Source organism: Myotis daubentonii, chromosome 16 (assembly GCF_963259705.1).
Source record: "Myotis daubentonii chromosome 16, mMyoDau2.1, whole genome shotgun sequence".
Lineage (NCBI taxonomy): Eukaryota > Metazoa > Chordata > Mammalia > Chiroptera > Vespertilionidae > Myotis > Myotis daubentonii.
In genome coordinates, this window is record NC_081855.1 from 48,602,478 (window position 1) to 48,627,846 (window position 25,369).

Consider the following 25,369-nt stretch of genomic DNA (forward strand, 5'->3'; position numbering starts at 1 on the left):
CAGCCCTTCGATGTCTGCACACCAGCTTCAGGACAAAGCCCAAACTCCTTAACGCGACTCAAGATCCACGGGGACCTGCTCCTGCTGACCTTCCTCTGACCACATCGTGAGAGCTCCTGTATGTCACCTGTCTCCTCGGCTTCCAGCCTCTGCTCAAACCTTACTTCCTTCAGGAAGGTACTCCTGGTCTCCTCAGATTTAGGGGACTCAAGCCCTGACCCGTCCCAGGTTCCCCCAGAACCCAGTGCTCCCCACATCAGACAGCTCACTGTCCTGTCCCAAATTGCCTGTGGCTCCCATTTAGACTTGTGCCTGGTACATAGTAGGTGCTCAGCAAACGTTTGTTCCGTGGTTAAACATGGGAATGGATTGCACTGAAAGGCAGTGCAAAGAGCCCTACACTGGGAGGCAGAGACCGGACTCCAATCCCAGCAACGCTTGAGGGCCCTGGGTGGGCCCGCCCAGTTCCTCTCTCCTTGGGTCTGCTGACCCCTCTTCTAGGGAGGTCTGGATGTCTGTTGCCCTCTCTACACACACACACACACACACACACACACACACAACTGCACACAGAATACAGGAGCACTCAGGTTAAAGACCCAGGAGCTCATCCTTCAGGTCCAGCGCCACCCCAGAATCAAGAACCAGGTGCTCTGAGAGACAACAGCAGTAACAACCTTCAGAAGCCCGCATCCTGCCAGCTGCTGAGGGCAGGAACTGGCAGCCACCTGCCTACTATCTTTCTCTGAAGCTGGGACTGGGGAAATCCCCATTCTCTCTGCCCCTCCCCCAAGGCTGGTTAGCAGGGGCTGGGTAGGGGGTAGTTGTGGGGGCTTCGGGGGAGAAAGCCAGACTCAGTCCCTCCCTCTCCTGAGGCGTTGGGGAGCAGTTGAGGCCAGAGGAGCAGAACAAGCACACGCCTTTAACATTGTGCCAGTGGGTCTGGATCTCACCCACTGTAGGACACCAAGGACACCCCATTTCTCCACCTCAGCTTCCCATTTTCCCTGGCTCTGATTAAGGGGAGAGGGGTTCGCTGTGGAGTTTGCGCTGAGTGGGGACCGAGCCTGGCTACGCCGCTCAGGCAGGTCTGAATGTAATGCATCAGAGAGTCACAAATCACCCTCATCTCCTGTGGCGTAAACAACTCCAGGCACAGCTTCCTCCTGCACCCACCCTCCCACCCCCCGTGGGAACAAAGCAGGCTTGGGAGGCTGCCGCAAAGGACAGGATGGTGGTTTTATATGTGGCAAAATACTCCTAGGGGAGTAAAGACGAACAGACGGACAGATGGAGGCACATGATACCAGAGGGGTGGGGGGGGGCGGGTAAGGTTGGGCAGTGGTCTCTTCTAACCAGTAAGTGGAAGCTGCACCCCACCCCCAGGTGGGGGGTGGGACAACATTGGCACAGGAGGTGGCGAGACAGGCATGAGGTGCCCATCCCTGAGGTGGGCAGCCGGGCAGGGCCCAGTCCTCGTTGGCACAATCGGCTCTCTCTGGCCCAGCTGGGACGCTGGGGAGGGCAGGGCTGCTGGGCTAAGGGGATGCTAGGCCGAGGGACACTCAGGTCAGAGGGGGATAGGAAGGCCTCTCCTGGGGGGAGTGGAGTGGACGTGGGTAAAGAACAAGAGGCAAATACAGAGCAGCAGCAGCCAAGCCCCCAGGGGAGATCCGTGGTCCGGAGGCAACCCCTGGGGCAGGGATCATTTCTTGGGCACCAACCCCAAGGGCCTCTCCCCTGGGGTTTTGGGGTGGGAATGAAGGAGCAGTTTTTGGTTTCAAAATGAGGCGGACCAGTGTTCCATGGGCTCCACACCCAGGTGACACAGGGACGGGGAGGGCCCCTCTTCTGATGGCAGCAGGCAAGGGATATTGTAGGCAAAGCTCATTCCTGGGGCAGGTAAAGGCTGAGACATGGAGGTGGGGGGGGGGGAGCGTCTCCGATTGCCCACTCCTCAGGGTTAGGTCCTGGGTGGGCAGATGGCACTACATCTGATGCCCATCAGTTTCTACCCAGACATCTCCCCAAGGGGCTTCCAGCTGCCAGAAAGCTGGGGGGAGGGGAAGGGAGGGTTGGGCCTGAGGAGGGACCCTGGGCCTGGAGTTTGGGAAGAGAACCCTCATGGAAAAGCCTGTGGCCTCTCTCTCCAGGAAAAACCCCCTACCCTTCCCAACTACTCCAGGTGGGGAAAGGGCCACCCCATGGAGAGTCCCAAGTAGAAGGAGCTAAGGAAGTGCACCTTTTCTCTGGGGGAGAGAGGGGAGAGAGACCCCCTGAGGAGGGGAAAAGGAGACACTGCAGACAGGTGGGCATCCCCCATCCACCCACCGCAGGGAGATAAAGACCTACAGCTGGAGCGGAAGGGACTCCCAGGAGCTGGGATGCTACCACCTAAAAAAAACCGACACTGAGCAAAGGCATCTGAAAGAGAAGCGCCCCCTGGAGGTAAGACACACCCCGGTGGTGAGCGACCTGCACCTCCCTCCCCTGGGCTCAGAGTCCTTCCTCCCAGTGCGGCTCGGCCTCTCAGCGGATGTACACCCCGCGCCCCCAGCCCTCCAACTCGTTCTTGTTGCGCCCCAGCACGGGTCCCCCGCCCTCCGCGCAGTAGCGGGCCTTATTGCGGCCACGATTCCGGTTGTCAGTCAGCTCCTCTTCATAGTCGTTTTCTTCATCCTCCCAGGATCCCTGCCGAGCGGGTGGGGTACTGCCCCCTGCGGGGTCTCCAAGCCCTGGCCCCTCGGAGGGATCGGTCTCCATGTCCACGCACGAGTCGCCCAGCTCGGTGTAGGTGGAATTTCGGTTGCCAGAGGCGTCGGCATCAAACGTGTCTTGGCGGGACAGTGCCCGCACGGTGCCCACCCGGCCTGGTGGGTGGCCGCTGGGGTAAAGGCCTGGGGGCTGGCCCAGCTCCCCCGGGTACTCGTGCACGCTGGCATGCTCCCCGGTGGCCCGGTCCAGCGACTGGTCCCCAGAAGCAAGGTAGGGTCCCTGGTTAGCAGACAGACGGCACACACCATGCAGATCGGGCAGGGGTGAGAGAAACACAACAAGGCAATGCAGGTTAGTGTTGGCACCGAGGCACCAGCCTGGCTGAGGGAGGAGGGGGCTGGCTCTAGGGGATGGAGCCCGGCCAAGGACTCTAGAGCCCGGACCTCAGGGCATGTGCTCCTTTGTTAGGACGGAAGGGGGCGCCCCCCCTCCCCCCCGGCTGAAGCCTGAACTCTCCCGGCTACCATGACACAGACCCCATGAACGATTAGTCATCGCTTCCTCAACACACGTCACTAATGCTGTTTTGGGGTAAATCATCATTAACAGCTCATTAGTATTGCCACTCGTTAGTGGTCGATTGGGTTAGTCATTGCTCCAGTTTTCCAAATACACTCAGGGGATTTCAGCTCAAGCTCACTAACCCCAGCTCCTTCCGCCCAAACCAGACCCTCATCAGAGGGTTCTAGAACCCCACACTCCCCGACCCAGGTTGAATGATGGAATTCCTCCTCTGCCCCCAGCAGAGACTTTCAAAGCAGCAGGATAGGAAAAGCTGATGGGTCTCCATCCCCACAGGAGATGATGAGGTGGCCGGCCCCATGTCCTCAGCACCAAATGCCACATGGCCTGATGGCCACTTCCATCACAGAGGCCACTGGGAGGGTGCAAAGAGGCCTGGGTCCTAGTCCTGCCCCTTTAAGTTGGGTGATGCTAAGCAAATGACTCCCCTTCCTGTGGCCCCGTTTCTCTGTGGTGGTGCGATGGAGATGAGAGCAGCAGTTTCCAAACTGTTCCCCTGAGATCTGGGGTGGAGGGGGAGGGCACAGCAGTGCTTCAGGGGTCCCCGTGGAGGTGAAGTGGAGGCCAAGCCACTAGCTCCCTCTGAGCAGAGCAAGGATGGCTTCTACTGAGCTTCCACCTAAGACTCAGCGAACGCATTTGAAAAGCAACGGTCTAGAATGTTTTTTTCTGGCTCTAATGGAGAATCAAATACGTCATGATGTGATCTCGGGGATGGGCCATGGCTCCCACGGGAGGAGGGAGAGGCAGGGCGGGGCGCCCACAGGAGGGCCTTTCCTGGAATCTGTTTAACTGGGAGCAGAATGGAAGGTTCAGCATCAATCCCAGAAGATGCTACATTCCGGGTCCCTTCTGCCCTTCCTGTGGTTAGGGCTCTGGGGAAGGGGACAGTGGCTTTGGGTTTAAAGGCCCCTGCGTTGTGGGATTCCCTGCTCTGTTGAGTCTACAATGCCGTGACCACTCTTGAGTCTAAAATGGGCATGGGGTCCAGCGAATGACTCTGCGAGTCTTCTCCGTGTTTCCTTCCAAGTCACTTGACTTACAGGGCCCCCAATCAGGCCTCACACCCAAAAGCCCCCAAGGCAGCAGATATAGTCCTATGGCACCAGGCCCAAGGAGTACCATCAGCCCACCCCACTCCCATTAACAAACCACAAACACCAGAAGCTGCTGCTCACCACATTTTTTTTACAAAATAGAGCTCTTTCCTTCCTTCCCCATGATCCTTGTTCTCCAATTCCCGGCCATGGCAGGAGGGGAGACGTGGGAGGAGGGGGTACCTACATGGCGTGCTCCTGCAGCTGGGGCACTGCCCCGGCCTGCTGTGAGGCCTCCAGCCCACCCCAGAAGCTGAGATTTCTCCTGAGTGAGGTGAGCACCTGTACCTGGAGGTTGGAGACAGGGGCAGGGCTGGCAGCCAGGGCTGCGGTAGCCATGGTGCGGTTCAGCAGTGGGTTGGGCGGAGTGCTGCTGGGCGGGTGTGTGGCCTTCCAATAGGCTTCCAAGTATTCCGCCAAGTGCTCACAGGCATCCTCCAATTGGTTCTCATCCAGGATGATGTCAAACATTTCCTGTGGAGGCGGGGTTAGGGGGCGGGCTAGGATGAGCCAGGCAGGACCTAGGGGTTGTGGGTATGGCCTGGGCACAGTGGGCGGAGAGTCAAGGGGTTGAAGGGCAAAGTTAAAAAGAGACATCTGGATGTCCAGAAAGAGAAGGGGGGCTCTCAGATGGGCACTGGCAGAATGGCAAAGGCTCTTGGCACCCACATAGTCCAACTCCCTCATTCTAGATTTAAGGCTCAGACTCCCCCAAAGAGAAGTGGTACTTCTGGGGCTTGAAGCCAGTCTGTGAGTGCCTGCCCAGCACTCCTTCCCAGAAGTCCATCAGCACCGCTGGACCCAACCCAGGTGTTCCTGGTCATTCTGTCTCCCATGCAGGCCAGAGGAAACCAGAATCCAAATGCCGCCCCCGCCCCCCACGGCCCCGGGGTCTGAGCACTCACAGGCGGACACTGCGCCAGCTTCTCCGAGGCCGCTATTTGCACATTGAGGTGTTTGGACTGCGACTTCCCTCGAGACTTGATGAGCCTCTGAAGTACCTGGTTTGGGGGGAGAAGAGGGAATCCCAGAAATGCACCAAGTCAGAGAGGCAGGTCCTGGTTAAAGCTGGCGTGGAGCGCCAGTGTCAGGGCGAGGGGATGTTGGATGACTCTCAGCCCTGGCCACCTCTTTAGACATCACCTCACCAGCTCTGTATCCATCCTGCACACTGCCCAGGCTCTCTCCTGGGTCTCATGCCAACATGTCCTAGAAATTCTTGTCACAGTGGGCACTTGCTGCATACTGGCACTATTTGGTACTTTTTACACGATCAATTCATTGAGTCCCGACAATAATCCCATTAGGTGGCCACTACTATGATTTTCACTCAATCATAATAATAACAATAGCTGAACCAAACCCATAACCTTAGCTAAATGCTCAAAGCTAACATCACCAATGATGCGGCAAACCAATGGCATATGCCTCTTGATGCAATGCAATCAGGACACATGGCTTTAGTGAAAGCTGAAGGTGGACTGCATTCTAGATAACACTTCTTGAATCTGACAATTACACTGTGATTAATGTCCTTGTTCTTAAGAAATACATGGTGGGATAAAGGCATACAATACCTATAACCTACTCTCAAATCGTTATGTGTCCATAATATATACATACATATATGCATAAGATAAAGTAAACGTGGCAAAGTGTTGAAAATTAGTCAATCTGAAGAAAATTGAATTGCACACTTTAAATGGCTGAATTGAATGGTACGTAAATTATATCCCAATAAAGCTGTTAAAAAATTAGCAAATCCAAGTGAAGGGCATTCGAAGGATGAGAGTTCTTTGGGCTATTCTTGCAACTCTTCTGTAAATAAAAATCTTTTAAACAATAAAGTAGATATAGTGCTTAGTAGGTACCAGCCACTTTGCGTGGTTAATCCATTTACTTGATCTTCACAATCACTACCTGAGGGTCCCCATTTTACAGATGAGGACACTGAGGCAGAGAGAGGTCAGGTGACTTGCCAAAGGCGCACAGAGCGGGTCAGTGGCAGCCTGGGACATAAACCCAGGCAGTCTGGACTCTCAAAGAGTCCCCACCTTTAACCTCAGTCAGTTGCTCGTCCATGGGGGATGGGCGTACTGGTACTTTCTAGATCACAAAGTGTTGTTGCGATCTTATTGGATCCTTTATCTTATTGGATCCTTTCAACCACTCCAGGAAGTACTTAGATTCATCACCCCCTTTATGCTCATTAGAAATTTAGGACTCAGAAAGTTTAAGGAACGGGTGCTCAGCTCCCTTGTTGCTCTCATGAGGTAATAACAGTTACCACCCCTGGTTGCCATCATGAACTCTGGGCTCTTTATTTATTTTTTTATTATTATTATTTTAAAATATATTTTATTGATTTTTTACAGAGAGGAAGGGAGAGGGATAGAGAGTTAGAAACATCGATCAGCTGCCTCCTGCATACCCCCTACTGGGGATGTGCCCGCAACCAAGGTACATGCCCTTGACTGGAGTCGAACCTGGGACCTTTCAGTCCGCAGGCCGACGCTCTATCCACTGAGCCAAACGGGTTAGGGCAAACTCTGGGCTCTTCACGTCATTACCTCAAACGCTCTCAACAATGAACACCAGGGAGGGAGTATAATCCCCATTCTACAGGGGAAGAAAAGGAGGTCAGAGGCCTCAACTTCAATAAAAAATAACAACCAAAAAAAACCCCCAACAAAATCTAATTAATAAGCCAACCACAGCTCGGATTTGAACCCCATGCTGTCTTCTAACTTCAAATCCTTCACCTACACTTGTCCTCCATGCGTCTCAAACCCCCACTTCTTCACCTACACTCACCCTGCCTGTTCCTCCCGCATTAACATCTAGGAGGGAAGCCTAATGGAGCTGCAATATGGCAAAGAAGTAAATCCTACAGATTTCATCTCCATCAAGGTCCACATGAAGACAGTGCAGCACAAAGGGCTGAAACCAAAAGGCAGGAAGGACCTCCCAGCTGTCAAGTAGCTGGGTGACACTGGGACAACACGCACAGAATTCCAGTTTTCTGGATCGAGAGTGGGGGGTTAACCAGAGCAGAGATAGGGGACTGGCCTGCATGACCCTAATAATAACCTTTATATTAAGATCTATAGAGTATTAATAGCTAATACATGATGAGGTCCATTATACCGGAACCTTTGCTAAGTCCTAAGTATTCACATTAGGTTGAATCTTCACAATATCCATGTGATGGAGTTTTACAGAGCAGGAAAGTGCGGCTGGGGTGATTCAGCCACATCATTAGTAAGCAGCAGCTGGGATTGAAACAGGCAACTGGACTCCCGAGAGCTCCTGTCCCCTCTCGGGTCCGGCCTCTGCACCCACCTTGGGAGAGGTGATCTTGATGTAAACAATGATGGGGGCCAGTGAGGTCTTGGAGAGTTGGGCCGGATGGTTGATGGTGTCGGCGTCCAGAGCAACCAACTGAAGGGTTCGGGCCAGCTCGAAGATTCGTTCGATCTCGCTCTGAACCTCAGCTGGGGGTACACGGAGTCATGGAAAAGGGGGAATGCAAGGGAGCCCCCCAGGAGGCAGCGGGTGGATAGAACACTTCTGGAGATGCCCCCCGCTCTCCTCCCACGTCTGGCCCCAGAAAGCAGGGGAGGTGGGGGTGTTGAGGGGTGGGCTCACCCAGGCTGGAGCGTGTGTTGGAGCGCTCAATGATGATGTGTTTGCTGGGGTTGTTGAGGACTGAGCGCTTAGCCAGGGAAATGTCCGCTGTCACCCGAGTGATGGAGATCCTGGGGCATGGGGCAAAGGGAATCAGAGCTCAGGCGGGCTAGAATGCCCTACCCGCTCCACAGGCTCTAGGCCTGTCTCCTATCTCTCAGTCCGAGAGTCCCAAATTATCACTCAAGCCATCCTGCCCATCCCCAGCAGCAGTGGGGACCTAGCTCCCGGGGTCTTACCTGCCATCAAACCGATGCTTCAAGAAGTCAAACAAAGCCTTCTGCATCATGTCTGTAACCTGAGGGTGGGATGTGGGTGGGGGAGAAGTCAGGTGTTTAAAAAAGCCACTCAACAAGAGTGGGCTGCTGGGTAGATGCACCCTCCCACGCCATTTTCTTCTTAAATTCCTGAAATGAATGGGGCCCTGGGGGAAGGAGGCGTCTTCTGAGTCTGAGGAGCCTCCAATGAGCTCTCAGGTTCCAATGGTTCTTCTAGGTGGTTCCTCTGCGAGGGCGCTTCTGGGGATTTGGGGGGAGGAACTCGACCCTCTGAGTGGGTCTCCCTGTGGGTGGGGCCCCTCTGGGAAATTTCTCTGAAGGTCGGTAGCCCTCTGGGGAAGATACCCGGGAACGCGGGCCCTTCGAAAGCTCTGGAGTCTCTCTGAAGGTCTGGGCCCCTCTGGGTCCACTCCCCGCTACGGGCTCCTACCTCATAGCCCTTGAGCGACGGTCCCACCAGGATGATGGGCCTCATGGAAGGCACCACGTCATAGGGGGGCACATGCTCTGTCTGGAGGGGAGGCAGGGAGGGGAAACCCCAGAGTGGAGATGGCATTAGCCCCTCTCCCCCAGCCTCCAGGCTCCCCCATGCATCCGTTCCTCCCGCTGGTCCCAGAGCCCAGATGTGGGGATCAGGATGGGGGTGGGGAGGGATGGCAGGGAGAACCAGGAAGGGTGGGGAAATGGGGCAGATATGGGAATGGGTGTTAGAAGATCCCCCTAGCTCGTCCCAAAGGGTGGGGGGGGGGGGACACAGAAAGCTGTGATACTCACCGATTTCTGCTTCTGTTTGGCTGGGTCCAGAGATTGCCAAGAGGGGGAGGAGGGAGAGAAAGGAGGGCACCCAGGCAGGGGCAGAGGGCAAGGAAGGAGCCAGGACAAGAGAGGGAAGGGAGAGCGGGCAGACGAGGAGAGATAACAGGGCATGCGTGTTAGTGACAGACAGAGCCAGAGAGAGGGACGGGACCCCATGCCAGGGGGAGCCAGAGGTGGCCCTGAATCAGGGCTGGGAGCCGGACTGTCAGTCAGTCCAGGGGACTTGAGAATATTCAGACATACCAAGACCCTCTTTCTGGGTCTTGGAGAAGAGCTGGGAAGGCTGACAGCCCCTCATTTGGTGCCCACCTCTTGCCCCAGTACAGCCAACCTGCCCATTTTAAGAATTCTCTTAACTGTCCTGCTCTGCAGCCAGTAGACCCCCACATGCCCACCTAAGACCCATGGAGTCCGAAAAGGGCAAAGAAGGGTCCCCGTTCCACGCCCCCTTCACATTTGGGGGGTGTGGGGGGCAAACATGGGAGATCACAGTGGCAGTGAGGGGAAAGGTCAGGTTTCATTACTACCAGGTTCTACCCCTGGTTGGGGAGGGGGGCAGCTTTCCAAGGGAAGGGGTGCTTGGATTTCAGGAACTACCCTTTCCTGTGGAGTGGGCCAGGGTAGGGTTTTGTGTGGAGACAGACACGCCTGTCCTCTGTGCCATCCCACCCCCCCTGCCTCCTCAGCAGGAAGCCCCGGTCCCCCCCCCCTCCCCAGAATCAGGCTGCTACCACATCTGAATCCACTCTGGCCCCCTCCCCCCAGCCCCAAGGTCTGGGCCCTGACCTCCTCCCCTCCTACAAGAACCCAGCAAGGATTACCTTCTTGAAGAAGGAGATGCGTTTGCCATGAGGTGACGGGGTGGTGACACTGCTAACACTAGTCTTGGCAGAGCCACCGGGCTCTCCAAGCTCAGCCTCCTCGTCCTCTAACTCTAGGGGGTCTAGTTCAAATGCTAAGTTAGTCATTTCGTTACCTGGACCGGAGAGTCAGGAGAGAGGGAGGAGGGAGGCGAGGTGGGGGGGGAGTGAGATGGACAGGGAGACACAAATGCAGAACGCGGGGATGGGATGGGGGGAAAAAGAAAGAAGAAGAGGTGAATGGAACAGGGCTGGGAGAAATGAACAGGGGGAGGGGGAGGGGGGTCAGGCAGAGAAATGGAGCTACCAAAGAAATGGGAGAGGAGAGACATGAGAGGATGGGTGCTGACTGGCCCAGCTCGTGGGGTGCCCTACTCTTCATGGAGAGGGGACCCCTGGATGTGTGTGGAGGACTCAGGGATGGGGTACCCTCTACTGCAGGGGAAGGAAGGGAAGGGCAGTGGGGAGACCACCCCACCCAGAAGCTCCCCCATGACTCCCTGGGGAGGCAGCAGCTCTTACCACTGGCAGGGGGTGTGGGGCGGCGGGTGCCAGTCACCACGTCTCCCAGGCTGGAGCTGGAGTTGTCACCTGATTTGCTGTGTGGGTAGAGAGGCAAATGGAACTGTGAGCTAAGGGGTGGGTGTGAGGGTGGGGGAATCTCGTTCTCTCACATGCTGCCCTGCCCCCAAGATTCTCCAACCGCACGGGCGATACCACAGGCCGCTCTGTGCCCTCAGGGCCACCCTGAGGCCAGGTCCGGGCTGAATGGCCTCTCCCGGGGTTGGCAGTGCCCCCCTCCCCCCTGCACCCAGACACCTGGAGCTGAGGCGGTTCTGGCGCAGCTTCTGTTCCTGCAGCAGACGCAGGCTGTCCAGCTTGACGGGGCTAGGGATGAAGCCAACCTCACAGCCCTCCTTTACCAGTCGCCCGATCCACCAGTCATTATTGTATTTCTGCAGACAACGGCAGGTGGGGTGGGAGAGACCAAGAGGGAGATTGGAGGTGCAAGCCAGCAGCCACCCTGCAGGGGAAACTACCCTCGGAGTTGCCTACCCTGCCCAGGGGGTGGCCCCCTCAAAGAGCCCCACCCCTGGCTCCAGCCTCTGAGGACAACCCCAATTTTCAGGACCACTCCAGGACCAGCATCCTCTTGGGCCATGGATCACCCTGCCCCCAGCACAGCCCTGCTCTGAGAGCCCTTCTTCCCCACGTGTCCGTCCTGCCCTGGAAAGGCGGGGAGAGAAGCACACGCTGGCACCTACGTGTGCCTGGCAAGCTGCCACTCCACTTACAGGCCTCATCACAATCCTGCCCAACGGCCTTGTGACCTGGGCATGACCACCCCGTTTCACCAATGAGGCTCAGAGAGGTGGCAAGATTTGTCTAAGGCGGCACAGCAGCTTCAGCCCAGCTCTGCTTGGCTCAGAAGTCTTTTTCCAGATGCCCCGCCCTGGTACCCACTACCCTCCAGATGCCAAGAGCTCTCTCCACCTCTTTGATGTGCAGGAAGTCCTTGGGCTCGAAGGTGATGGCCACTCCCTGCACAGGCACCTCATCCCCTGGAGATGGGTTGTAGCCGACATTTGTCCGAACAGCAAATGCCACCGGCTTGGTCTAGAGGAGGCGCACAGGGAGGGTGACAACCAGAGCGTTAGACCATTATGTGGAGGTTTGTTTCATCAATTGTTCATTAAAGCTATACCGAATGGTTTGGTAGGGTTTTTGCATATGTGCTAAATTTCACAATTAAAAAGAAAGCAAAAAGTAGAACTCAGCCCTCTCAGGGTGGAGGGGGACACTGGGGAGTGATAAGTATTAGGGGTGGGGGAAGCCCAGAACGACACCCAAAAGGAACAATAATAATCTATAATAATAAAAGCGTAATATGCTAATTAGACCAGACAGCCGAACGACCTTCTGGACGAAGCCAGGGCTGCGAGAGCTGAGCCCCTTGCACGAATTTCATGCATCGGGCCTCTAGTAATAACAATAAGCTACTGTTTAGTGTGCCAGGTACTGAGTTACATGTTTCACAGGCATTACCTCGTTTATTTATCACAAAAAATCCTAAGAAGTATTATTATCTTCATTTTAATGAATGAGGAGGCTAAAGTTCAGAAAGGTTAAGTGACTTGCCTAGGATCACTGTACAGTTAGTAAGAGCAGCCCGGGAAGTTTGACTCCAGAAAGAAGTGTAAGTTTTTAGCACTTCTCAAGCTCCTATTGTGTGTGGAAACAGTATCAGACACATGGTACTGTATAAGCAGGCAGGTTTCTAGCCCACATTTTAAAGGTGAAAGACAAAGGCCCACTGAAGCCCACGGGTATACCAGCCAGGAAGTGGCTGGGCCAGGACTTGACCCAGGGTCTTTCTAGGCTGTCTCTAAAGCCGGGGGGGGGGGGGGGGGGGGGGAGGGGAGGGCGCGAAATAGGACAGCACAGCCCCTCCCTTCTTTCTCACCTTGGCTTTCTCAAGCTGGGCTAATGCCTGGCGCTCTGCCTCCTTCCTTAAGGCTTCTCGGTCCTCTTCCAGAGACACATCAGAGTCCGATGGACGGCTGGTGTAGGACTCCGCTGAGCCCTGAAAAGACAGGGCCAGCTGAGGGCCAACACTGCCTCCCCAGCTCCTGGGCCTCAGAAGGCATGGAGATGCCACCCATCATGGATGCCTCAAGCCCCAGGCAGCCCAGCACGATGCCACGGGGCTAGAAGAAGGTGGTATTAGAAGGGACTGAGGTTTGCAGGCCCACAAGAAAGGTGTGGCCCTAGAAAGGGTGACGGCAGCAAGCCAGGGGTTAAGGCAGGTCCAAGGACAGCTGCTCGGGGCCCGGGAGGGGCAGGAACCTGATAGGGGCAGCGCAATAGAGGAGTGCCAGGGGACGAATCTCCCCTCCCTGCTCCTTGTTCCTTCCCCGCCCCTCAGCACCAGCTGAGACAGACTCAGAAGAAGCCCCGTGGGTCCTTCCAGGGACTGTAGCCACCAGCACAGGCCTGAGCTTTCTGCACTGTTGGCAGTGGGCAGCCTGCTCGGCATGACGGGGCCGCCAAAAATTCTTCTGTCTTGTGCTCAAGGGTGAGGGAAGACAGAATCCTACCTCCCCCGGCAGAACCAGGGGAGCCCCAACCCTGAGGCTCCCAGAAGATACAAAAGAAAGTCCAAGATTCCTGAGATGGTGCAGGCAGCAGAGACCAGTGAAGAGCAGGACACGGGGCAGGCCTTTCCTTAGCGCCAGGGCTGCAGCTGCCAGGGGTAAGGCCGGCTCAGAAGTGGGGGGGTGCCAGGACCACATCGACCATCCCAGAGCATAACTCCTTCAGCGATGCAGGCACATGTGTAAGACACCAACAGTCCAGACCCGCAGTGTGAGTGAACACGCTTACTCATGGGTGCGCTTGGATGTGCAACTTCAAGTCCATTTAGGAGGGTGTGTGCTATAGTATGTGCTGGATGTCATGACGGAATGCAAGCAGGTACACATACAGGGGGCACCCTAGGTGTCAGTGTCCCTGAGGGTGTGCAGCACCCTAGGGCAGGAGCCAGGAGGCGTGGATTTGTGTGTCTGAGCAGCGGTGCTGTTGCTACAAGGGGTAGAAGGTGACGTGGGGAAGAACAGGACTGAGGAGGTGTGGGGTTTTTTTTCCTGAGGGCACGAAAGGGTCACTTGTCCAGAAATGCCCATTAGCTTGGTATGGAGGGGATCTGAGGAGAGAAGACACAGTCCCACCTCCCTCAGAGGGCCCTGGTCATTAGCTAGTGCGGTTGTCCATCCTTTTCCCAGCCAAATCATGGAAATGGGAGACTCGTGAGGGGACAGGTTGGAGGTGGGGGGTGAAGTCACTAACAGAAGCTGGAAAAGAGACGTAAAGGAAGGAGAGTGGAAACCAGTTCGACGACCACTCTTCACCCCTCCCGACGGGAGCACTCAGAGTCAGGGAGACAGATGCACAGAGAGCCAGAGAGGGTGACAGAGAGGCACCTACTGACCGACACACACATGCACACGCGTTCACGCACATGCACGCACACAGACATGGCAGGAACGGCAGGAGGCAGGGAAACAGTGAGGAGGCAGAGAGGCAGGCTTCCTTGAGGGGCTGCTCCCACCCTGCCCCCCATCCCCAGCTCACCACCACGAGGGTCCGGCTGGGCGCCTCCATCACAGCGCCCTCAGTGCCTGGCCCCGCTGGCCTAGGAGGTGGCCCAAACTGCCCGCTCCCCCAGGGGGCTCAGATTACAAGCAGAGTTGCTACATGTGCAAACTGCTAGGGTATATTTAGCTCAGAGATGTGGCAAGGACTGCACCCCCCCCCCCCACTCCCTGCCACCTACTGGGGGTCAGGGCTAGGGAGATGAGAGGAGAACGGATTAGAGACTGGGGTCTGACAACCTGGGTTACGAAACACTGAGGGAACCAAGTCCTTTTTCTGTCAAGAGGGGTTACACTGAGAGCACAGCATCATTCTTCCTAGCCCGGTCCTAGCCCAGTCCTGCAACAGGAGGGATGAAGGAGAGACTGAGGAAAGGACTTCCTGTCTGTATACTTAAGAGATGCTAGGATGAAGGGTGCCTTTCCTGGGCCCCCTTCACATGTGCCAAGTGCTGGGGAAACAGGAATCAAAAAGAAGGGCCTCACTCCAATCTGTGGTGGATCTGCCTGGAACCATCCTCCCTCTCCTGGTCCAAGAGGGGGCTTGACCTCCAGAGGGCCCTTCCTCCCAACGACCCCTGCCCTCATATGCCCCGCCCACTCCTCTTCAACACACTCCTTTTCCTTGTCTGATCCCAAGCCCCTCTCCCTTTTTTGTTGAGATGCTCTGTAGTCATAGCAACCACTTGCTTCTCCCTGAGCCTGAGATGGCCTGGGGTTGAGACTTAGAACAGAGATGAGAACGGCGTCTTCCTGGCTGAGCACAGAAGACCCCAGAAAGCTGTTCAGTGACCCTGCCTTCAGTCAGGGGTGCTGGGCTAAAGTCCTTTCTCAAATCAACTCCCTCCTGCCAGTACCCCACCTCCTTCAACACCCGTTCTCTCTGCATATTAAGGAACAGTCACATCTGGATATGAGGAGCGCCTTTCCCTGACCCACACCTGACCAGGGACTCAAATGTCCTGGCTCCCCATTTCTTAGGACTTGCCTCTACCCAACGCTGTCACAGATTCTGGGGGAGGACGTGGAAGCAGACAGCCGGCAGGGGGAGTGGGTGACAGCCTGAAGCAAGCTAGGAGGCAAGCCAGGCTGTCCCTGAATGAGATGACGCAGGCAGGCAACAGGGGTGGTGCCTGGTGCTGGGGGAGGGGCTGGGCGGGGGCTGAGGGCGTGGTTACAGCTGACAGTACAGGCAGGAGAGGTCATGGGGTGTCAGCATGATGGGTGGTTCCAGGCAGGCGACAAATGGCATGGGGGAGGGTGCCTGGAGGAAGCCTCAGACCCAGCTCACCAAAGCCGGGCTCCAGCAGCCAGCCACCTCCCTCCTCCCGGCCCAGGATCCCCGTTACCTGGCGCACAAAGCTGTTGGATGTGGTATCCGAGGATGTGCTCCCGTCCGACCTTTTGAACCGTCCTTTCCTCTTGCTGTATTTGCCCTGGAGGAGCCAGGAAGGGACAAGAGTGGAATCAGAAAGGCCCCTTCCCAGCCCTTACCCTATCGGGCCAGAGCTACAGCGAAGGCTTGGAAATATCAGTCCCTGATCTGAACAGCCCCCCATATTCTTCCTGAGATGGTACAGCCCGAAGGGGAGGGAGGGCCCAGACCACAGCCATGGGGTCGGGGGACAGTGCAAGAGAGCCCTCAAACTAAGCCAGAGAGGCTGGAAGGGGGAGGCACTGAGTAACTGGAGGCTCATTAGGCAGCAAAGCTAATTAAGATGCTGGGCAGGCTGCAGAGGCCTGGAGGGAAGGGAGAAGCCGCCTGCAGTGCTGGGGTGGTGGTGGTGGTGAAGAAACCTGGGGAAAGTCCCTCTCCCGCTCTCCCTCAGCTGGAGGGGAGCAGGCTGAGTGTGCCTGTGGCCCCTAGAGAGAAGAGGAACTACCAATGGCCAATAGGGCCCCGCTTGGCTTTTCTTGTGCCCAACTCTTGCTTTCCTTTTTTGCAGAGCGGGGAGGGGAGGGGCAGCTTTCAGCTCTAGGAGACCCCACACTAGATTTCCGGGGAGGGGGCGAGGTGTGTGGTAAGTAAACTTCTAACCCTGGCCCACTGCCATGGGGCACCCCTCCCCTGGCAGGACTTTTTCTCAGGCCTCACCTCTCCCCAAGGGGGCAAGAGGGATCGAGCACCCCCCCCCCCCACTAACCCCCAGCTGCCACTGCCAACATCCTGTCCCCATGGTACCCACCAGGCTGCATCGATCTAAATGCCCCTTGGCCCTGCCCCAAGATGAGCCTAGGAGACAGCTCCCACAAGCCCCTGGGGTAGGCTGGCTCAGTCTCACTGAGGAGGCTCCTGTCTTGGCTGGAGTGGACACTGCCTGACCACGCAAACAGCCGCACATGCAGCTATGTCCAGGCCTCCTGAAAGGGGCTGCATCTCAGCCCTCCTCAACTCACACACACACACTGACCCCAGGCCAGGCCAGAGGAGGGGGTCATGATGAATGAGGGTGTAGGCCCTCCAAGCCTGTGCCCCCAGCCTGCATCCTAGAGTTTCTTTACCAAAGAAGGTACCTAGGCCATGACCAGACTAGGATCTCTGGTTCCTTGGGCCCAAGTACCAGGAGGAGGATGGATAGATGGCAAAGAAGGGCACCTGGGAACCCCAGAATCCTCCCTCCTACACCCCTCTTTAAACCAGGCATACACCCTACCCCTGGAACTGGGGATCCCTACAAACTTAAGAGGATCACCAGGAAGCTCCGAGTCCTCTCACAGCACCACCCCAGGCTGGGAAAAGGGAGTGGCACCCAGAGGACAAGGGACAGCTGAAAGAAAGGCCCGTCAGCTGCCTCGCAGGCTCCAAGGGGCCGGGGGTGGAGGAGGAGGTATTTTTAGGTCTGACCTGACCCCCGCCACACACACATGCAGATTAACCACATTATCGGGGCGGTTACAGTTGCTCCACTCTGGCCACAGCCAGAAAAGAGTTAATGCCATCCGGGCCTTGGGGTGTTGCCAGGTTAGAGAAGGACGTGCCCAGAGGAACCAGCCCAGACCTTGCTCGTCATGCACGGGCACCCACCACACCCGAGAATGCCCCTTCCTCGGAGTCACCCGTGGGCACAGCTAAGTGTTCGTGGGGGCGGGGCAGCAGACCTCCTCCCCCAGGTAACACAGCTTCTTCCCCTCCAGGACAGTGAGTTGGCATCCATCCAACTTTCCAAACTTTGGAGGCATTTTCCCGGGGCTGAGGGGGGAGGGGAGGACTGGCGGAGAGCGAGAACGTGGGTGTTGGGGGCGAGGAGCTGGTCCAATACAAGGGGTGTAGCTGACGTGGCCGGAATGGGAGCCTGGCCCCTTCCCCACTCTCCAGGGCCACGGTCTGCGGCTCCGAAGGCCTGCTGGCGCCGCCCTCTGACTAGCGCCTCGGCCATCGCCCAGAGCCACCCCCGCCCCACCCACCCCCGCCCGGCGCCCAAGAGCGTGCTCTGCGTCGCCCCCTTTGCCTGAGCTCGCTCTCCAGCCTCCCTCAACCCCGGGATCCCCCCGCCAGCACCCCCACTCTCAACCCAATGGAACCTGTCCCCGAGCGGCAGGGACACGAGGAAGCGAGGGTGACAGGCGCTCCGCCTGCCTCCTCCGGCTCCGCAAAACCGCAGCCCCATTCCGGGCCAAGCGCCCATCCATCATGAACCCGCAGGGACTGGGGGCGAGCAGGCGCCCCGCTCCCCTCCGCGCCGAGCTGATAGCCCCTGCCTCCCCGCCCCTCCAGCCAGCCTCTGCGCCTCACCTGTGGTGGGCTGGGGTCGAAGACCTCCATGGGGATCTCCTGGGAGGGTGGGTAAGGGCCCCGCGACATGCTGGTCTTCTGGACCATGGAGAGGAGCCTCCCCTCCGGCCGCCGGCCCGGCCCCGCCGGGCGCCCTCAGCGCACGAGAGGCCGTAGGAACCGCGAGCGGCGCCGCGCAGCCAGCACCGGATCCAGCCACCTGGCCCTGCCTGCGGCTGCCCTCTTCCTGCCGTCCCTCCCTCCTCCCCTCGCTCCTCTGCCGCCGCCGCCGCCTCCGCCCCCGAAGGCTCAGCATCTCCCCCCGCCCCTCCGCCCGCCCCGGCCCCGCCCCCCGCAGCCCCTCCGCGGGCTCCGCGCGGACAATGGCAGGGCGGCTGGAGCGAAGCGCGCCCCTCCTGGCCCCGGGCAGAGCGCGCGCTGGCCTCCGACCCGCCCGGGGTGAAGGCGGCCCACGCTGCGGGGGCAGGGGTGGGGGTTAGAAGCTCGCCTGAGGGTCGGGGGCCGGGGGTGGCGGTCTGCCAGGGGATGCCAAGCGCTAATGGAGGTGTAACGCGGCTTAGCGTGGCTGGCACCGCGCCCCCCTTCCGTCCCAAACCGCTCTTCCTAGCTGGTCTCCCCGTTCCAGCTTGGGCCACCGGATCGTCTCGGTCCCGGGGACCCGGCTTTAACTGCTTTCTCTTCTGTGTGAGCCCAGGCCCCCTGGAACCAAACGGAGTCCCCTCCCCTCCTCTAACTCTGGGCTGGCCGGCGGGGGGCTGAGGCTGGAGCGGGGAGGGTGTCCAAAGGGAGTCCCAGCTGAGCACACGAAATCCCAGGGACCCAGGAGTCCGTCTGTCCTGGCTGTTAGTATCCCAGGCCCTTCCAAAAGGCCGGGATTGGGGCTGGGTGAGGTCCGTGTTCTTTGGAAGAGAGAAGAAAAAGGACGAAGAAATGAGCTGAGAGGAGAGACTGGCTAAAATCAGATCTAATGACCATTGACCTAGGATTGCTCCCTCTTCATCCTTATTTGGGGACAAATATCCAAGGCCTGGACTCCACTTACCATGCATGATCTTCGGAGAGAAAAGGAGTAGGGGACTCTGGCAAGAGACCTTGGTGCCAGTTTGGCTCAGGCTCCTTCTGGTCATGTGGCCCTGGACAAATCACTACACCTTTTCTGTAAAATGGGGTTGCCAGTACTGTGGTATCTTTGTTGCCTGGGATTATTGGGAGGATGAGGGAAAATGAAATTAAATGATGGATTGCTGGGGCCTTTGGAGATGTTGTAAGGTGCTGTGTAGGGGTCAGTCATGACAGGAGGACCTGTTATCTCCCTAATCTACCCTCCCGCTGCTCCACAAAGAGGAGAGGTGAGAAGGAGAATGGAGATTTGCCCAGGTTTAGTGACCCTAATATAAGGCCGGCCTGCAACAAGTAGATGGCCAGCCTGCATTGTTTTTCTGATCACATCGCTTTGAGAGAGATTGCAGCTGAAACCTATTAGCATTGTCCTATGAGCAGATCCAATCCGAGCAGGGTCTCCCTCATCCCATTGGTCACAAGAGAGCTTGTCATGACAGAGGTACGGGTTTTGCAGTCAGAAAGACCTGGATTTTCCATTTCTGATACCTCACTTAGCTGTAACATGACAATGACACTAATTGTGTTGTGAGAAAGTGGCATAAGTTTTGCTCCTCTTTCTCCCTTTTTGACCCAAGCTCTGTTTAGCAGCCAGGAAAATTCAGATAGAGATGGGGTAATCAGGTGGAGCCAGCACTCAGATCGAGGTTTCTTGGACCCCAGAATATTCTCTTTGGGTTTTTGCACTGGGTACGCCAGACCACGGGGGAAGAACTATGGGTTGTGCGGTCATTCGAATTGTTTTCAAACTTTCACAGCTATGCATTCACTCAGCCAAAATACTATTTTTCCAGTGTTTATTATGCTCTAAGGTAAGCTCTAAACCTGCTGTAGTGCAGTGTAAGCCAAACAAGTTTCCTACGATCAAGGAGCTTGTCTTAAAGCTTCCCTTTGCGAGTTGCAAACATTAACTCACGTGATTTTTCACAACTGGATTACGGAAATATTACATAGGAGAAAGTTGAGGCACTAAGAGATTAAGAACCACAGTGGTGCAAAAACAAGCTAATGTCTTTGGGGGCCTATTCTGCACTCCAGGGGCTCCCGATCTACCGAGAAAATGAACAAAAAGGTGGCTTTTGCCTAATATGTGCCCTATTATTTTCTTCCGCTTCATTCACTAATGTGTTCTTTCCAGAGAATACAGGGTGCCTGCAAGGACTGAGCCACTCTAGCAAAATCCCCTACCGCGCCTGCGCAATGCAGCTGACATCCGGCTCCCACTCACCACGTGATCAGGCACCCGGCTGCGCGTGCCTAGTAGGAAGTCGGACTGTACCACTTTGCCTTACCAAAGGGGTATACTTTTTATGTTTTTAAGTTTAAAACGATTCCCGATATCACGCTTCTATCATCTCGGGTATTGACACACGATGTAAGTAAGTTCAGGATGGCGGAAGATGAAAGGACAAGAGGGGAATACGGCTGGAAGGGGAGTGGGGGATGGCCTCTCCCCTTCACAGATAATGGGAGGAGCCCGGCCGGAGTGAGTCTTTCCTTTCGCCGCTGCGGCCGCAGCCATGAGGTGAGTTCTCGCGGGTCTCCGGCCTGGGGTGATCCCGGCTGCCGAGGGATGGCGGCGCGCGGGACCGTGGCCCCCGATGGGGAGATGAGGTGGAGGCGGCCCTGACGCGGCGGGTCCCCGAGTTTGGGGTCGGCCGGCCCGGCACCCCAGGCCCCGGCCTGGCGAGGGTTGGGCTGGCGGAGCGTCCCGAGAACTGCAGGCCGCGGGAAGGCGGGGCGCCGCGCCGCACGCGGATCGGGGGCGACCCACGCGGGCAGAGGGAGCGTGGCGGCGGTGACTAGGCCCCGGCCTCCATGCTCGCGGGGCGCTCCTGCATCCGAGCCGATCTCCGCGCCTATGGGGCGAAGCCTAGCGCCTCCCTAGACCGCCCATAAGAGAACTCTAAGGCCAGCTGAATCCCGCTTCTTGCTGTGACGAGACGAAGGAAACGAGCCCAGGAAGCAAAGGACTAGACTAGCACATCAGGTCTCCTGGCCCCGGGTTCTTCACGCTAAACGCTTGTTTTTAGAGCTGAATCCCAGGACGGGCATAAGCCCCCTCTTCACCCTGATTTCACCCGTTCTCATTTGCCAGAGGCGAGAGGGAATGATACAGGGAAGATCTGGGGGTGTGATGGCAAAAGTCTTAGTGGTGGGGACGCGTTTGCCCCCTAACACTTGTGTGCGCATGCGCATCCACTTCCCCGTGGGTTAGGCTTCCCCGCCATGGAAGACTCGGGAGGGCAGATGTGCGGGGATTCTCGTTCCTGCCGGGCAGTGGCTCCCAGGGCCTGACCGTGCTTTCTTTCCGTTTGCCGCAGCATGCTCAGGCTTCAGAAGAGGCTCGCCTCCAGCGTCCTCCGCTGTGGCAAAAAGAAGGTCTGGTTGGACCCCAATGAGACCAATGAAATCGCCAACGCCAACTCCCGTGAGTTCTTGGGTCTATGCTCCTTCCTCGCCCTACCCCTCACGCATTCTTCATGAGACGGAAGACGACACAGTCGTGTTGACTTTATAGTCTGCGAGGTCTTATAAAATGGAGGGATCACAGAAATAATGGAGATGCCAGAGTTTTTATTCCGGCCATTTGCCAAAATGGCAGGACAGAAATTAATGGACAAACTGTTAAATGTCAATCCTACAGAGAGCATCATACCACAATACTTCCATATAATATAACAGGGGGGAAAAGTATTCGATGACAGATGTAAGGCAGACTTCATTTGGGATCATTGCGATAGGTACAGGAACCACTGCAAATGGGCTTTTACAGTCGGAGAGGGAGATTGGGCTCAAATCCACATACAGCGTGGGCAGGCAGAGTTTATAGCTAAGGCAGGCACACAGTGAGGGTCAGTACATGGGAAGTTACCAAGAGGGAGTGGAGGTAACAAGGATTTTGGTTAAATGGACCTAGAGGATTCTTACTGAAGACAGGCCAGGGTGATGAGACATCACCTGGGACATGGTGATGGATATTTTGAGTATGCTACAAAATGCCTAAAAGGGGGGGGAAGTTTTGAGATCACTGGGCTGGGGGTGTACACAGTGTCCATGGCCTGTCCTATTTAAACTCTGGGTTATGACTTGTGTTCTTGGAGCGAGGCCCTGTCTGACTGGCCAGGTACATGATGTTTTTCCAGGGCAGCAGATTCGGAAGCTGATCAAAGATGGGCTGATCATCCGGAAGCCTGTGACTGTCCATTCCCGGGCTCGATGCCGGAAAAACACCTTGGCCCGCAGGAAGGGCAGGCATATGGGCATAGGTTAGTGCATTCTTCTTCCTCTAAGACTTAAGAAATGATGGATGTTTAAGTCTAGACTGAAATGTATTTAGGATCTTTTCCTTCCCAGTCTGTCTAATCTTGAGCCCTTTTCTTACTCTGGTATTTGATGTGCTTTCTCCGCAAATCAGAAAGTTGGCGCTAGCGTCGAAATTGAAAGTACAGTATTGGTAGAAAGAGATCACATTTCTTGAGCACCTACCCTATGCCAAGGATTCTACTTGTACTTGAAAATGTCCAATAAATTCTAAAACCACTTTCAAAAAAGGTCAGGATGATTTAGGGAGATGAAGGTCACACCGCCTTTAAAGCCCCTTCCAGCTTACCATGCTGCCTTGGTGCGTGCCCATCATATCCACATTCTGTGCAAAACATGGGGAAGAATTGCCTTCTTTATGCTTCCTTTAAAATTTAATAAATGAAAGAAATAAAATATTTGGGATCATCTGTAAAATGGAAATGTTACTTTAAATGATAGAAAGCATTTGGCACATGACTTAGTGAATTATAAAGGTTTTCACAAGGTAGAATTTGGTAGCTATCATTATGACCAGTCAGCTGGCTTGAATAACTCCCTTGAGATCTAAATGCACGAGAGTGGACCTAACTCATCTTGCCTGCAGGTAAGCGAAAGGGTACCGCCAACGCTCGAATGCCTGAGAAAGTGACCTGGATGAGGAGGATGAGGATTCTTCGCCGGCTTCTCAGAAGATACCGTGAATCTAAGAAGATCGACCGCCACATGTAAGCATGTCTTCCTCTTGGGCCCACCAAGACCCATTTGCTGCTCTGATGGCTTGTTTTTTGTGCAGACACAATTCTAGCTCATTGGCCCGGGCTAGGGAGCTATGTGTGTTGAGTAAGCTTAGAAAATTCTTTCATTCTGTCCTATTTTGGTGTTTTTTTTGTGGGTTTGTTGTTTTTTGTTTGTTTGTTTGTTGTTGTTTTTAGAGGGGGTTGGGGAACAGACATCAATGTGTTCCACTTAGTTATACATTCATTGGTTGACCTCTATATGTGCCCTGACCGGGGATGAGGATAGAACCCACAACCTTGACGTATTGGAGCGGCACTAACCAACTGAGCTACTCAGCCAGGGCTAGCTGTTTTTTCTTCTCATCCCACCCCCATACATCATCTGGATAGTCAAAGTATTGAATTATCTGCCAGACGAGCTCTCATGGCCAGAAAGTTTTGGTTTGGGGGAAAGTAATTCATCAGCAATAGAAGAGAGGAAAGGAACCCTACACGCTTTAGGGACTTGGTGTGGAGGGACCAACCTCTGATCCCATCACTGGCTAGAACCTCTTGCTTCCTATATCCTGCAGGTACCACAGCCTGTACCTGAAAGTGAAGGGTAACGTGTTCAAAAACAAGCGGATTCTCATGGAACACATCCACAAGCTGAAGGCAGACAAGGCTCGCAAGAAGCTTCTGGCGTAAGTTTCTTCAGGAATTGGCCTCTGTGTCATGGGGCAGGTTCTTTGACTTTTATTATTACGAGTGTTCCTCTGAGACAGGCGGGGTAGGGACTGTAGGTTAGTTGAAGTGGGAGTTCTTCATATTGAGAACTGAGCATGTGCTTCCATCTCCCCGCAGCCTCTGTTCTCAAACTGACCCATCTTTTCTCTTCCATTTCTCAGTGACCAGGCCGAGGCCCGCAGGTCTAAGACCAAGGAAGCCCGCAAGCGCCGTGAAGAGCGGCTCCAGGCCAAGAAGGAGGAGATCATCAAGACTCTGTCCAAGGAGGAAGAGACCAAGAAATAAAGCTTCACCTCTCTTCCCTGTACATAGTGGCCTTGGCAATTCCATGGTTCAGTCATTTAATAAAAGCAGCCTCACCTGCCTCTCTGCTTCTTCCAAAGTTACTGATTGTGGGTCTTCACTTATGTATTTTAGGGAGGGAGGGAGGAACATTGATTTGTTCCCCTTGTTTGTGCCTTGATTGGTTGTTCTTGTTATGCCCTGAGGGGCTTAAACCCAAAACCTTGGTATATCAGGACAACACTAATCAACTGAGCTACCTGGCCAGGGCGGGTCTTCACTATTCAGGGGCCAGAATGACCACACTGAGGACAGATACCGGCCCTTCCGGGGTCGCTGTTACATCTCTTGACTCGTGACCTCTCCATCCATGATAGAGGGGATTTGTGTGTGTTTTACGTTGTTTCAGTGGGGTGTAGAGCCACTTTGCAGGGAGGGAAAGAATGGCTTCTATCCAAGCCTCCAAAATACTGTGCTTCAGAAATGCTTTCATAGCAGAGCATGGGTGGCGCCTTAAAAGTGGTCTCAAATGTTGGTTGTGAACCAATAGTTGTCACATAGTATTAAAAACAACAGCCAATATAGTGCTTACACTTCTCACTGGGCACTGAGGTCCTAGGTTGAAATCTGCCCTATAACATGAGTCCAGAAATTACACCTGGACTTCCCTAAACAGCTGTATTGAGGTGTAACAAGCTGTCACTGAGCATCACAATTTCTGAATCTTTTTACATCCCTGTCCTATCACGTTTTTGGGGGGTGGGGCTTATACCCATCACATAGGGGATAAAAGAAAAGGCTTTTCTCAGAAATTGGAAAAAGGCACATGACATACAAAAGCTTGTCAGCCATTGTGAGTTGCTTAGTAAATTGTAGCCCCTTTTACAAATAGGAAGTAAGTTTTATTTTGCAACTATTACTGGGAGTAATAACTGCCAGTTTTACAATAAAATAACAGAGCCCAGTACTTTAACATTGATTCTAGTCTTCGCAACATTTTCAAGTAGGGTTGTTACTGTCTTTGTTTTGCAGACATTTGGATTCACACAAAAAAAGCTAATGTAGTGTTGGGGTGGGAAAAGAGGATTCAGGATACTTAGGAAGTGAAGCTGCTCGGTATACATTGATTGTGGGGGCTGAGGAAGAAGTCTGGGGTGGTCCCAAGGCCTTGAGCTTTGGAGGACTGGCAGGGGATTCCTTTAGTGATGAGAAGGGACCATTTGAGGCGGGGAAAAGGGCCAGAAGAGCTGCTCTTTAGGTATATTGAGTGGGTGGCAGTT

The 25,369-nt window shown here is 55.3% G+C and overlaps 2 protein-coding genes across 6 annotated transcripts in view; one reads left to right on the top strand and one right to left on the bottom strand.

The window, feature by feature from the left end:
- RPL19 (ribosomal protein L19) overlaps positions 1–24,169 on the top strand; it is a 44,031-nt gene extending 19,862 nt beyond the window's left edge. The window contains exons 1-6 of one of the 2 annotated variants that reach the window (XM_059670848.1): positions 20,442–20,563; positions 21,363–21,469; positions 22,185–22,307; positions 22,949–23,069; positions 23,654–23,764; positions 23,969–24,169. In XM_059670848.1, the coding sequence (XP_059526831.1) occupies positions 20,559–20,563; positions 21,363–21,469; positions 22,185–22,307; positions 22,949–23,069; positions 23,654–23,764; positions 23,969–24,092 (591 nt within the window). In that variant the 5' untranslated portion in view covers positions 20,442–20,558 and the 3' untranslated portion in view covers positions 24,093–24,169. Of the gene's footprint in view, positions 1–20,441; positions 20,564–21,360; positions 21,470–22,184; positions 22,308–22,948; positions 23,070–23,653; positions 23,765–23,968 lie in introns of those variants that run through there. The other variant, XM_059670849.1, reaches the window with a different exon arrangement.
- On the bottom strand, positions 1,221–18,189 carry CACNB1 (calcium voltage-gated channel auxiliary subunit beta 1). Of its 4 annotated transcripts, none has more exons than XM_059670842.1 (14): positions 17,920–18,189; positions 15,536–15,622; positions 12,500–12,619; positions 11,530–11,652; positions 10,855–10,991; positions 10,558–10,634; positions 9,134–9,153; positions 8,790–8,870; positions 8,321–8,379; positions 8,043–8,152; positions 7,737–7,888; positions 5,300–5,395; positions 4,683–4,868; positions 1,221–2,994 (listed from the first exon to the last, which is right to left on the bottom strand). In XM_059670842.1, exons 1-14 carry the CDS (start codon positions 18,004–18,006, stop codon positions 2,530–2,532), a joined length of 1,800 nt encoding a protein of 599 aa, XP_059526825.1. In that variant the 5' UTR covers positions 18,007–18,189; the 3' UTR covers positions 1,221–2,529. The 4 variants fall into 4 exon arrangements, with proteins under 4 accessions (XP_059526825.1, XP_059526824.1, XP_059526826.1 ...); XM_059670841.1 differs by lacking the exon at positions 9,134–9,153 and adding an exon at positions 9,997–10,151; XM_059670843.1 differs by lacking the exons at positions 9,134–9,153; positions 15,536–15,622; positions 17,920–18,189 and adding exons at positions 9,997–10,151; positions 14,167–14,270.
- Positions 24,170–25,369: the final 1,200 nt, after the last annotated feature.